At 38.9% G+C, this 14,816-nt stretch overlaps 1 protein-coding gene across 1 annotated transcript in view; it reads left to right on the plus strand.

Annotated features, from left to right (window-relative positions):
* The window catches only part of LOC150076221 (uncharacterized), a 153,418-nt gene that overhangs the window by 100,645 nt on the left and 37,957 nt on the right, over positions 1 to 14,816 (plus strand). The window contains exon 4 of the mRNA XM_090387289.1: positions 2,159 to 2,439. Within this exon, the coding sequence (XP_090243415.1) occupies positions 2,159 to 2,439 (281 nt within the window). The remainder of the gene's footprint in view (positions 1 to 2,158; positions 2,440 to 14,816) is intronic.

The raw sequence follows: 14,816 nt of genomic DNA on the forward strand, positions 1-14,816 counted from the left end.
TGATGATAACCTGGACTACTCATGAGGTGAAGAAAAATCAGAGCTCGAATTTTCTAAATTTGACATTAATGGACAGGAAAATAGTAACAGAAATTACCATAAACCAATGGATAAGCGATACTACCTCCACCAATTGTGACTCATTATCTCACATTGCAGAAGATAAATTTATTTAATGCTTTTAAATATTATTGCTTAGAGGAAGAACAGGGTATAGAATTTCTCATTAACAGTTTCCGAAGCTGAAGATATTCTCTTTTGTTAATAAATACAGAATAACAAGCCAGGTGGGTAAAGTGCCTGCCTGGCAACCCAAAGGTCGTGGGTTCGAATCCCGCCTCGGGCTTGGATCAAAGTACTGCAAAAACCTTGGGACCGATGCGCCAACAACTACCAAAATAAAAAAAAAAAAAAAAAAAAACAGAATAACAGTGTTCAGAAAATCCTGAGGTTAATCTTAGTTTTTTTCTTTTCTAGTGCTAAGAAAATCTTTTCTTATTTAAAATGGAAGAAGTATAAAAGCAGTTGATTTCAAAGAGGCCGATGTAACATGATATCTGGTATCAGCAAAGATGTGATTGCACGTGCATTAGCAGTACCAGAACTTCTTTCCATACTAGGTGGTTAAAAAAACATAAGTGCATTAAATTTTGTTCCAAAAAAAGTGAACAACACTATTGAAGACAGAGTTGGTTGCTTTTACTTAGAAGACACAACACTATTCAGAATTTAACCAAACAATAATACTTGATAAACAATAAAATTAAATTTAACTTGAAAGAAGTGACAATGGCTGTTAGGTCAACCAAAAGTTGATTAACCTACATAGACCTGTTATTTAATGAGATAAAAAAAAAAAAATAAAAAATAAAAAAAAAAAATATATATATATATATATACACAGCCAGTGAAGAACATGGACAAATGCAAATTTGAATTGAAACCTTTCATCTTTTCTTCACATCATTAGCATCGATGCAAATTTTGATATTATATCCCTTCTTCGGTTTATAAATCAAACAGAAATGGTCCCAGCACCAATCCTCTAGAAACCTCTTCTAATCCTTGCTCATTCTGAAGGGTAACCATTAATTACAACCCTTTGGTTCCTGTCATGCACCTAGAATCCCGCATTTTAGCTTATATGGCATTCTTGTGTGGGCGCCTCCGTAGCCAGGTGGGAAGGAGCAGCAGTGCGTAGTACACGCTTCTTGATTAGACTGGGGTTCGAGCCCGTCACCACCAAATACGGAGGATGCGGAAAGGTCAAGGGAATGACCACCGCATATTCCCGGAGCAATATGGCCTTAGTTGCTAATGCTACTAAAAAACCAAAAAAAAAAAAAATAGCATTCTTTTGTGTTGGATAGAGTTAAATACTTTGTATTCTTTTCAGTGTCAAAGTTATTTGTTCTAGTTTCGTGACTGAAATTGTCACAATCGTTTCCTTGAGTAAATCGTGTATACCTTTATTCTTTACTGTATTCTTAACCATTGTCTCGTATTTTTCACTACCACTAAAAGTCAGCTGTCAAATTGATAGTTAACCGCTTCATCCTTAGATCAATCTCTATGGATTGGTGATATACTGGGACTTCTCCAGTATGAGGAAATTGATCCTTATGATTGTAGCCTTTATGATTAACTTTATTGGTTTAGTGCACTCTGGCATTTTAGTAAACAATGCTGTGTGTAATTTCAATTTCACAGTGAAATTTTCACATTGAACTAAGAACACAAAACCAAAGTGTAGAGATATGAACTATTAGGAAAATTAATAGACTCTATGAAAGGAAGTTTATGTTTGGTCACCTTGTCATCTGTTTCAATAAATTGCTTTCCTAGGTGAGAAAGACTGACATTCTGGTAAAGTTTAAGGAGCAACTGGAATGTTATGCTTACCTTTTGGTGGTGAAAGGGTGTATGATATGAGGGATGAATAAAAAAATGTGTGTTATGGTTGATGAAGCAAAAGCCTAGCCTCGTTGTATCTTCTGGTCTTTAATAATACTAAGGTTTTTTGCATCACTGATATCCATGACTTTGCTGTATTTATTGGTTACTATCTAATAAATTTGATTTTTTATTTTTGTTTTTCTTAGTATCTATTCCATATTTTAAAAAAAAAAAAAAAAAAAAAAACTTTCTTTTTCAATAGATACACAGATATTATAGCAGTGGAACATTCCGCTTTGGTCCACTTCATCAAATTAGTATAGTTGGTACAGTTCATGAAGAAGTTGGAGGATATTTCCCAGAATTTTTGCAGATGTTAGAGCAGTGCCCTTTCTTGCGGTTGACAATGCCATGGGGATCTTTATCATCCGTCCAGATGACTTCACCTCAGGAGAGCAATGATGGACCTATCCTGTGGATTAGACCGGGAGAACAATTAGTGCCTACTGCAGACATGCCAAAATCTCCTTTCAAAAGAAAAAGGTATAATTTTTTTTTTTTATTTAAACTGAAAAAAAAAAAAAAAAAAAAAATTTAAATAGTATCATAAATAGTTAAATTGAAATTTTCCATAGTAAATGTGCAGATCAGCTCCCACTGATATGTCCACAGAAGAGCCATAAAAGCAAGTCACCACTCCCAAAACAATGGTGAAAAGTTGGTGCAAGTAGGATTGGTTAATTGGTTTTCTTCCAAAAATTTTGACATTCCCCTTTTTCTTTCTTATTCTTTCCAGCCCATTAAAAGAAAAAAAAGTTTGTTTGTTTGTTTTTTGGTTGTTTAGGAGCATTAGCAACAAAGACCATATTGCTCTGGGGATATGCCGTGGTCATTCCCTGATCTATCCGCATCCTCCGTGTTTGGTGGTGACGGGCTCGAACCCCGGTCTAATCAAGAAGCGTGTGCACTGCTGCTCCTTCCCACCTGGCTACGGAGGCACCTGTAAAAAGTGTTAAAACAAAGAAAAGAAAATCATATGTGGTATCACAAAATGATTAAGTTCAAATTAAACACTTCTTTACCACATGAAACTATGGCAACACTGTTACTTGTATGCAAGTAAAAAATATCATCGGTAAAATTATGGATAGGATTTCCAGTCAATGGAAGAAAGTCATTAATATACAAGAGGAAAAGAGTGGGGGAAGGAACTGGACCTTAGGGAACACCGGAATTAGTGGAGAAGTTAGAAGACAGAGCCATCTACTATCAACCTCAGTGAGCAATCAGAGAGAAAACTGGATAACCAATTACAAAAACAGAGGGCAAACCATAAGATGAAAGTTTGTTTAGAAGACCATTATGCCAAACACGATCGAAACCCTTTGAGATATCAAGACTATTTGTGTTTCACTGAACCTTTCCATTGAATTAGTCCATAAATGGGTAACATAAGCCAGAATATCTCCAGTGGATCGACTCTGGCGGAATCCATACTGGCGATCGTTGATCAGATGGAAGTTTTCTAGGTAGTTTAAGATTTGGCAGTTAATGGATTTCTCCATTACTTTAGAAAGAGTAGAAATAATTGCAATGGGACGATAATTGGATGGGAGGGATTTGTCACCCTTTTTAGGAACTGGCTGGATAAGAGCAAATTTCCAAGCAGAAGGAAAAACACCTTTGGAATAAGAAAGTGAAAAAGGGCAGCAAAGAATAGGAGTAAGTTCAGGAGCACAGATTTTGAGAACAAATGGAGAAATACCATCAGGACCTGGAGCTTTCTTAGCATCACGATTTGTCAAATTCCTTCTGACCTCCTTTTGACGGAAGACCACAGGAAACATTGAATGGAGCATGTTGGGAATGGAGGGAGGCAAGATCATTAATACATGAGTTGGAAGAAAAACGGGATGCTAGCAGGTCACTTTTATCCTTGGCTGAAGTGACAACAGAACCATCTGGTTTGGACAGTGGTGGGAGGAGAGGTGGGCAATAGCCTTGGCAAGAGACCAGAATGCTCGGCTACCATTAGGGCAAGAAGCAAGTTTTCTATTCTTAGCCTGTTCAAACTCTAGTTCGGACTGATTAATAATAACTGCTTTACAATTGTTGCAAGCTTTGGTGTAGGCAGAAAATGAAGCTGAAGAATTAGAAACAAGCAGATTACAATATGCAACATTCTTCTCTTTGAACAGCCTTAGCACATTTATTGGAAAACCAAGGTTTAAATAAAGGACGAGATTTTAAAGAGGAGTATGGGATAAAGGATTCCATTCCTACAAGAATAATTTCACCGACACGATCTGAGCAAAAGTTGACATCAGAAGTTTTGAAACAGTAATCCAACCAGGGAAAAGAAGAAAAGAAATCTCGCAGATCATTCCATTTTGCATTCTTGTAATGCCAAACAACACGAGTTTGGGAATAGCAATGAGATAACAGCTCCATTGGAGAAGAGACAATCACCAAGTTCTCATCTGAAGTGCCTAAAGGACCTCTCACTTCGACCGTGTACTTAGAAGGATTGTTTGTGAGAAAAAGATCAAGCGTGTTGACTGTATGATTAGGATTGTCCAGTATTCTTGTAGGTAAATGAACAGTCTGTGCAAGGTCATTAGTAATTGCAAAAGCCTCTGCATCTCGACCAGCTGGGTCGGTGTGACTAGAAAATCGAAGCCAGTTGGAGTTGTGAACATTAAAATCACCAAGGACAATTACCTCACTGTTAGGAAAGTTGGACTGGAAAGTCAAATTGCAAAGAGAGGAAGTCAAAGAGCTCCAAGTGATTAGTGGAGTTGGGAGAACGGTAGAGATAACAGATGAATTTGGCACAATGAGGTAGAGGGATTTTAAGCCAGAGAAGATCGAAGAGAGGAGATTCCAAATTGCCAAGTCTCTGACAGGGAATATCAGAATGGACATATGCACATGTACCACCTTTGAGGCGAAAGGAATCATACAGTGAATAATTTGGGCATCTGAGATGAGCAGTAGTTGAATCAACCGATAAGTGAGATTCTATCAGAAAAAGTACATGGGGTTTGGCAGACTGCAAGTGGAAATGGACATCCTTTAGATTAGAATTGAAACCACGTATATTTGTGAAATGAATTAGAAAGTGTTTGGGAGGTTTAGATCTTTTTGCAGATAAGCTTGCTCTATTAGTTTGACAATTCATGGTGTATTCAATAGTAAGAAAAGTGGGTGGGATATGCTGTATGAAGTAATTAAATTTTTGGATATAGCGTACACATGGTAAGAATATACCCAGATCCTTGACATAACGTGGCCTCAACAATCCTCCCCCCCCCCACACACACACTCTACTTGGACTCCCTCCAGTCACTATCTGGCAGAGTAGAGGTGCAAGATTATACACTAGCTGATCTGGAAGCCTCCTAGAGAGCGTTAGTACACCGGACTGAACCAATAGGTTCGTTCTGGTGTTCTAACTAGCGGCCGGCCTGCGAACACCGTTTTAGAGCTGTAGCCTCAGAATGTAAGGCGTAATGGATCTCGCCACGATGTTCATCATAACCTCAAAAGTCATCATTCATACTGCATGATGGAAGAGGAGGGGAAGGGTTGACCGGAACTTAGCTCTAGAGACTAAACATGGGTTCCACCACTTCAAGTCTCCAATAAGGAAAGTGGGGGTATTTCCCCGGTAGATGAGAGTCATCTAGCACCTAGTACTGCCTGGTAACATAGAGGGGCGGCATTCCTTCATGTCATGTGGGTGCCACACCTCGGCCCCTGCTTACGTTGGTTCACACCTGGATGGTCACCCACCATGTACTTGTGCATGGTGGTTATACCCAGGATTACTAACAGTCCCACCATCGTGAAAGTGCAAACAGAGGATTTGGTTGTCACAGACTGTCCGGACTGTGCCGAAATTGGGTCCACTTGACTTGAGTGTCACCCGAATATCAGTCGCATCACCTTGTTTTAGACTCCCAGGTAGCAAGTACAGCTTGTCTGGCATATCTGAGTGAATGTCTGTGACAACCGCAAGGACCATGTTCTAAAATAAACGCCGTTGATCCGGCAGCGTTGGGACCTGTGGGGTGCTGGATTAGTGATGGTCAACCTGTAATATCCTACAGGCAAATATGTATTAGTAGTGGCAAATAATGCAAGAAAACAAACTTATGCAGCATCAGGGTTTAAAAAAAAAAAAAAAAAAAAACCTTCCCATATCACCAGCCCACTCTCTCTAACAATTTGTCTAGTTCTTTGAGTTTGTTTAAACTACCTACCTCTGCAAGACCAGATGAAAGTTTGTTCCAACAATCTACTTGCTGGCTGAAGCATACTTCTGCACATCTGTCCTGCAACCATTCATCCTCAGTCCGAATTTATGCCCTCACATGTATAGTCTGAACAAGAGAAAAAATTCCATCAGCATTGAGCTTACTCAGTGTATTCAAAGTATTAAACACCTCAAGGCTTCATTCAAGAAAACTAACAAAATGAAAGAAAGATAAAAGTTGGAACCATAGGCATGACTTGATCAGGGAGCACCCACATCTGTAGTTACCGAAAAGGTCTTATTTCCATAGTGAACCGCTGCAGAACAACCAACCAACCATTTACTAATGCCCAAATACGATCTATAAAATACTAAACTAAAGAAATCACAAACTCAAAGATGATAATTCCTCTGCAGCCAAACTAAAGGAAAGGCATTAAACATGTTGCATAACAGCATCAGCGAGAACTTGGCTCTCTCTCAACAGTTCACTATGGAAATGTGACCTGAGAAGTATGGGTGCTCCCTAGTCTTGCCTGCGGTTTCCCCTAGTAGAAAATTGCTGAAGGCAGCCACCAAGAATTCATTGATTCTGCTTATACAACTTATTTATATATTTTTCTAATATGAAAACCCCAAATGTGAAAGGTGTTAGAACCTATAGTACAGGTAGACCTCGATTTACGTCGGGGTTATGTTCCTCGGAGGACATGCGCAGATGGAATCGGCACAAATGGAACCCTTTATATAATGGAGTCAATCGGAAATCACAGGGTTACGTTCCAGACACCAAAAATTTTACCTACTACTTAAAAAAAAAACGAATGTTTTTTTTTTTTTTATTAGCATTCTTCATAGTTGTAGTAATAGTCGATGAAGGCATATTCATAGCCCTACACACATTAGGCGGCTTTCATCAGATTCTATCCTCTGAATATTGCACTAGAATTCGATTAACTGCTTTTACCAGACATGGTGTGTCTTTATTCTATTAAATTAAAAACTTTATAACACGATTGGAAAAAACTGCACACAGCTATCACTGTTATTATTATTTAATTTATTAATAGCACAATTAATAAAAATATGTTAGTATAATAAATTTTCAACACGTGTAAATAGTGTAAACAACAACCAACAGAATGCTTCACTGCATGGACTTTTACTACCCGCATCCACGAGTAGTTACTTTGAGGGCGGGAATATTTCTCGGCTCTGATACGAATGCGCTAATTGCTGATTGGCCCAGATTGTCCTAAATCGGCACAAATGGAATATCATCTTTTAAGGGCCCAAAAGGTGATATAGTTGTACACGTTGGCACTAATAATATTAAGAGTAGGAGACCGGCAGAATTACTTAACAAGTACAGGTCACTGTTGAACAAAAGCCGAGAATTAGGGTTGAATTTGAAAGTGTCTGCAATTCTGCCCAGACACGATAGGAGGGAGTATATGATGAGAGCCTTGTCGATCAATTCGGCCCTGGAAAGATTGTGCAAGGCTCAAGGGGTAGAATTTTTTTCAGCCTGGACTGTACTTGTTAACAGGAGAGATTGCTTCTACAGGGATGGGATACACTTAAATAGAAAGGGTGCAAGAATATTTGCTGATGCTATCGAGGCAGTGTTAGGTGGGTCGGAAAACTGCTAGCTTGGGGGGGAGACAAAGACCAATAGATTGACAGTAGCCACTGGCAGAGGTGAAAGAGATTCTTGCACTGCTTCTATTAGAATGAGCAGAAGCCTGAAAAACAAGATGCATGGTATTTCAGAGACTGCTGGGAGCCATTGCGGTACAAGTAAACACATGGGTTGTGTTAGGGTAGCTAAGAATAGAAACAGGTGCAGGTATACTTGCGTGTACACCAATGCTAGGAGTTTAGTAAATAAATTTGATGAATTTGAGGTATTGCTCAAAACATCGAAGGCAGATATTGTTGGGATATCAGAGACGTGGTGTCACACAGATATAAGGGATGCGGAACTGCAATTTGGGGAGTACAACGTCTACAGAAAGGATAGACAGGATAGGAAGGGGGGAGGTGTTACGCTATTAGTTAAGAAACACATAAAAACCAAGGAAGTGAAGCCAGTCGACATCGCTGGACAGTGCAGTGTGGAGTCGGTTTGGTGTGACATAAACATTGGGAGATCAAAATTGAGAGTAGGAGTGTGCTATAGGCCTAATGACTCTGATGAGTATAATAAGGAACTGTACAGGGAAATAGAGTGGGCCAGTAAATCAGAGTGTCTTATAATGGGAGATTTTAATTTCCCAGATATTGACTGGAATTTGGGGGCTGGTTACTCACACACTAGCAGGGCTTTTGTGGATTTATTGGATGATTGTTTTCTACATCAGCATGTTCGGGAGGCAACTAGAGGGAGTAATACTCTTGATTTGATTATCAGCAGTGATTCTTCATGCATTAAGAATCTGCAGATAAATGAACCACTAGGTGGCAGTGATCACAGTGTGCTGAAGTGGGATTTACTCAAAGAGGTAACTACCATTAGGGGTAAAGGGAAGGGTTATTGCTTCCGTAAAGGTGACTACGATGGACTGAGACAGTATTTAAATTCTATACAGTGGGACCAACTGATGATGTTACCAACAGCAAATTCAAAATGGGAAGCATTCAAAGAACTTATCTTGGAAGCTACTAGGCTTTACATACCAACTAAGAAATATTGTTCAAGGTTTAGGCCAAAATGGATGTCAGATGAACTAATGAGGCATATGGCAGAGAAGAAAAATGCATGGGATACATACAAATTAACACATGACACAGAAGCCTATGATAGATACAAGTTGATATGCAACCAAGTTACAAAGGAGGTTAGGCGGGCGAAGGCAGATTACGAGAAATCCTTGGCAAGGGATGCAAAGAAAAACAGCAAAGAGTTCTTTACTTATGTAAACTCTAGAAGGAAGGGGATGAATCAGATTGGTCCACTTGATATTGATGGGTCAAGTGTTGATGATCCTGCTCAGGTAGCTAACAAACTAAATGAATATTTTGCATCGACATTCACACATGAGGAGTTATTCAGCGAGTGGAATGCCAGAGGTGTATTCAACTCTAGCAGTAAGCTACAGAATCTTGAAATAACTGGGAGTAAAGTGGAGGAGAAACTGTTGAAGATAAACACAAGAAAGGCACCCGGGGTGGATGGGATCTATCCAGTTATATTAAAGGAGGCAGCAAAGGAAGTAAGCAAACCCTTAGCCATAATTATGAGGGCTCCCTTGGACTCAGGGGAGGTACCCATAGACTGGAAATGTGCAAATGTGACCCCAATTCACAAAGGAGGATCAAAGGCTGACACAAGTAATTATAGACCTGTGAGCTTAACTTCTGTTCCAGGAAAATTAATGGAGGCACTGGTTAAAGAAGCACTGCAGGATCATTTAGACAAGACTTCAGTTATAGCTCAGACACAGCATGGCTTTGTTAAGGGGAAGTCTTGCCTGACCAACTTGATTGGATACTATGATGCAGTCACAAAAGAACTGGATGCAGGGAATAACTTTGATATTATATACTTGGATCTTAGAAAGGCTTTTGATACTGTTGCACATGGAAGACTGCTACACAAATTGGAGCAGTGTGACATTGGAGGCAAATTGCTGCTATGGATAAAGGGGTGGTTGAGGGGGAGAAGACAGAGAGTGGTAATCAATGGACACTGCTCATCGTGGACTGATGTTATTAGTGGAGTCCCTCAGGGCTCAGTGTTGGGTCCATTATTGTTTTCTGTATTTATAAATGATATTAATGATGGTATATCGGGCTTAATGTCCAAGTTTGCAGACGATACAAAGATTGGCAGGGTTGTCAAGGACACTACTGACACTATGCTGCTGCAACAGGATCTGGAAAGGTTGAGCAGATGGGCTGAGAGGTGGCAAATGAAGTTTAACATTGACAAATGTAAAGTACTACACATGGGAAACAGCAACCCCAGAGCAACGTATCAACTCTGTGATACAACACTGACATTGGTAGAGAATGAAAGGGACTTGGGGGTGGTTGTGCAGGCAGATATGAAGTTCTCTGAGCAGTGCAGACGGGCTGCAAGAGTAGCTCATGGAGTATTGTCAATGATATACAGGAATTTTTCCAGCAGGGATAAGGAGGTGATTATTCCATTGTATAAGGCGATGGTCAGGCCACACCTAGAGTACTGTATACAGGTCTGGAGGCCTCATTTCAAGAAGGATGTAGAGCTGCTGGAACGAGTACAGAGAAGGGCAACAAGATTAGTGAATGGAACAAAGGGGTGCTCTTACGAAGAAAGGCTTAAGTTTTGCAAATTACAGTGTCTGGAGACTAGGCACCAGCGAGGTGATCTGATAGAGGTGTATAAAGCCTTGAATGGTTTAAGCATGCTCAATGCTGATGGGATTCTTCCTCTAGCTCAGAAAAATCACCTGAGAGGGCATAAATTCAAATTGAGGAAAGACAGATGTAGGATAGACATGCGGAAATTTGCCTTTAGCCAGCGGGTGGTTGGTTGGTGGAACAGACTTCCATCCCTTGTGGTGGAGGTTGATAGCCTAAATAAGTTTAAGGCTCAGCTGGACAGGTATTTTGAACGAACAGAGGGGTGAAGTGGAAGTGGGTTTTTTTTTTTTTTTTTTTGGCTGATGCTTAAGCTTGCTTTCTTGCATCAAATGCCTCTACTAATGCTAATGCTAAAATCACGTGAACAGTGCACGATACATAGCACAGTATGATGCCAATAAATTTTGTCTAATGATTTTAAACTTTCAATTTATAAAAAAAAATCACAAAAATAAATAAAAATAAAAATGGCATTGTGGTTAGTGATCGGTACTATTGCGAATCGGCGCAAATTGGACCAGTGCGAAATGAGGGCTACCTGTACTTAGTACCATGTGTAGGTTGAAGATTGGGAAAATGAAAGAAGATACTTGTTGACATTAGACTTGAATTTCTGTAGATTTCAATTTTCAGGAAATACATGCGAAGTGCAGTTGCTCCAGAAAACAGTAGTTGAAGTATAAATGAGGAAGAAGAAGAAAAGTTAGTTTTGTGAGATTTAAGTTGTGCAGTAAAAGGACATTGACTGGTTGTGGCACATGTTTAGACAGGTGTAGAAGAATATATCTTTTGAATAGAGTCTAGAAGAATATTCCATGGCAGATTTTACATTTGTATAGATGAGTAAGTGTTTAGAAAAAAGTAATACTAAAAGTGAAAGAGAAAACCAGGTTTTCTAGATGCAGAGGAAGCAATATTTGTGATGTGCTTATGCCAAGAGAAAGATTAGAAGTCAGGGTAATCCCTATTAGAGATATGTAATCTTGTATAGAAATCTGAGTATCATCAGTGATAAACATAGGACCAGAAGAATCCTTTTTATGAGATGTAAGAGTACTGAGTTTTAGAAGGATTGAAATTAACTAAGCTAACTTGGCTTCTTCTTCAAGAGGAGTGTTTCCGTTTACAATGGGTTTCCTCAGCCTACAAGTTATTTCTCGTTAGGAATTTTTTCCCACCATAAAGTGCAGTTCAGTGTGGCTTGGTTGGTTAAGCTTCGGGCTGTCATGCACTCCCGTACTCCATCCATCCATGTCCTCCTAGGTCTTCCTCTTTTCCTTCTTCCAGTAGGTATCCATTCCAGGATAGCCTTTGGATATCCGTTTTCTTGCATCCGTTTTACATATCCATACCATGTTAGACGCTTTTCTTTGATGGTGTCAATAATAGTCTTTTTCACTTCCATTTTTTCCTTTATGTCTTCATTCCGTTTTCTGTCTCTTCTAGAAGTTCCTGCTGAGCATCTCCAAAAATCCATTTCTGTGGAGAGCAATTTGTTTTCTGCTCGCCTATTCAATGTCCAGGTTTCCGCTCCATACAATAGAAGACTTTGTATAATCGTTTTGAATATAAGTTTCTTTGTTTTATTTAGGATATTTTTGCTCCACAGAACAGAGTTTAACATGACGATAGCCTTTCTGCCATCTGTAATTCTCTTATTGATCTCTGCTTGGAATGATCCATCACTTTGTAAGATTGATCCCAAATATTTGAATTTATCGACTTCTGTTTGATTTTAAAACCTGCAGTATTTAGAATGTGTCCTGGTCCGGAAGACAACATTTCAGTCTTGCTAAAATTGATTTTTAGACCCCATTGTTTATATTCCTCAAACAATTGACAACATGCATACTTTTAATCTTCTAAGTCTTGTGCTATCACCACCTGATCGTCTGCCAAAAGTAAATTGTGAATATAGGTGTTCTTATTAATTGGCAATCCCATTTTGCATTTTTTTGACCAGGATCTTAGGCAGATGTCAATATAAATTTTGAAAAGTGTTGGTGACAAAGCTGATCCCACTTTAATTCTGCATCTGTTATTCCTGTAAATTGCCTTAATAAGGTTAATCAGTTGTCCATCAATATTTGCCTCTTTCAGTGCTTCCCATAAGAGTTTTCTTGGAACACTGTCATATACCTTTTCAAAGGTCAGTGAAAATCATAAAGATCTTTTTTCCGTTTTGATTGGCATTTTTCAAGGATCTGTCGTACTGTTGAGATATGGTCTATACATGACCTCCTGACTGAAAAACCACTTTGTTCTTCTGGGACGCCTCTGTAGCCAGGTGGGAAGGAGCAACAGTGCGTAGCACACATCTTCTTGATTAGCCGGGGTTCGAGCCCGTCACCACCAAATACGGAGGATGCGGAAAGGTCAGGGAATGACCACTGCATATCCCGGAGCAATATGGCCTTAGTTGCTAATGCTCCTAAAAACCAAAACAACAACAACTTGTTCTTCTGATACCTCGATTCGGGCTTCTAAATCGTTCCTGATCCATTTTCCAAGGATCTTTAACAGCAGGTTCAGGATGCATATTCCTCTGTAATTTGAACAGCTTTTCCGATCGCCCTTTTTATAAATTGATGTAATGTATCCTGTTATCATTTCTTCTCCTCTCAATGTACTATTTAACAGTTTTTGTATCAGAACAACTCAGTTTCCTCCATATTTCAGAAGTTCCATGTAAACTCCTCCAGGTCCAGGTGATTTACCATTCCTTCCTTCCTTCCTTTAGCAGGAGTTCCACTTCCCTAACAGAAACTCTTAAGCCTGAGTCTTCTACACCAAAATCCTCCATCGTCTTGAACTCTTCCTTTTCTTATTTTAAAAGTTCTTCATAGTACTCCGTACAATCTTTCAAAGGTATTAATTGCAAACAAGCATTGTATTTATTGTGTTTTCTCAAGTCTTTAAGGACCTTCCACGATTCCACTGATTGCTTGAAGCCCAATTTGCTATTAATAGTTGCGCATTTCCTTCCCATTCTTAATTTTTCGCTTCTACTACTAACCAATTGGCTGTTTTCTTCTTTTCAACATAAATGTTCCTATATGCATCTTTCCTATCACCCAGCCATTTCTTTTCCTGTACAGCAGCTCTTACTTTCTCTGTAATCCAGGTCTCTTTTGGTTCTTGGCTCTTCTTTTTCCCTAGTATTTCATGAGCTATTTTTTTTAACAGTATTTTTTAAATATTCGTAAATTTATTCAGTATTACCTTTTATCTCTATGTTAATTGCAGCATCCAGTCTCTGGGTGAAGTTGTTTCTAATGCTGTCATCCTGGAGTAGGTCAACGTTAAATTGATCCACTTGTAGCATTTCTCCTTCCCTTCATTGTTGGTTGTCCACACATTTTCTTAATCCAGTTCCACCTCAGTGTTGTTTTAACAAGAAAATGGTCAAATCCACATTCGGCTCTTCTATAAACTCTGACATCTTTCAATACATATGTCCCTGAATGTTTTGAAATAATGTAATCTATAACTGATCTAACTTGTCTTGTCTCCTGTGACCAAGTATATTTATGGATATCCTTGTGTTGGAAAAATGTGCTGTTTATACTCAAATTGAACTCTTCACAAAGATTGCATAGTCTATCTCCGTTGTTGTTCCTCTCTTTCTCTCCAAATCTTTGCTATTTTGTTCCTACTTTTGCATTGAAATCTCCCATTAGAAATATCTCTTTTTGCTAGTAGAGAAAAGCAGGTGATTGATTGTCCCTTTGTATAAGGCAATGGTTGGGCCATGCCTTGAGTATTACATACAAGTCTGGAGGCCACATTTTAGGAAGGATGTAGAATTGCAGAGAAGGGCAACAAGATTGGTGAGGGGAACAAAGGGGATCCTATTACCAAGAATGGCTTGCATTCTGGAAATTGCAGTGGCTTGGGACTAGGCACCTGCAAGGTGATCTAATTGAGGTGTATAAGGCCTTGAATGGGTTGAGCACGCTGAATTCTGATGCGATTCTTCTACCTGCTCAGATTACGAGCCTGAGGGGGCATAAATTCGAATTGAAGAAAGATTATTGTAGAATAGATGTGTGGAAATTGTCTTTAATCAGCATATAGTTGATTGCTGGAACAAACTTCCATCTGTCATTGGGGAAGTTGATAGCTTAAATAAATTTAAGGAATAGCTGGATAAACCTTTAGAGAAGTGAATGTGTGAAATTTGTTTTTTTTTTTTTTTTTTTTGATAATGCTACATAAGCACATATGCTTCCTTTCTTGTATTACCTGCCTCTACTATTACTAAATATGAAAGCTTTGAATAACAACTTATTTTGGTGAGGTGATATATGAT

The sequence above is a fragment of the Mastigoproctus giganteus genome, chromosome 13 (genome assembly GCF_048544385.1).
Source record: "Mastigoproctus giganteus isolate SK-2022 chromosome 13, ASM4854438v1, whole genome shotgun sequence".
Taxonomy (NCBI): Eukaryota; Metazoa; Arthropoda; class Arachnida; order Uropygi; family Thelyphonidae; genus Mastigoproctus; species Mastigoproctus giganteus.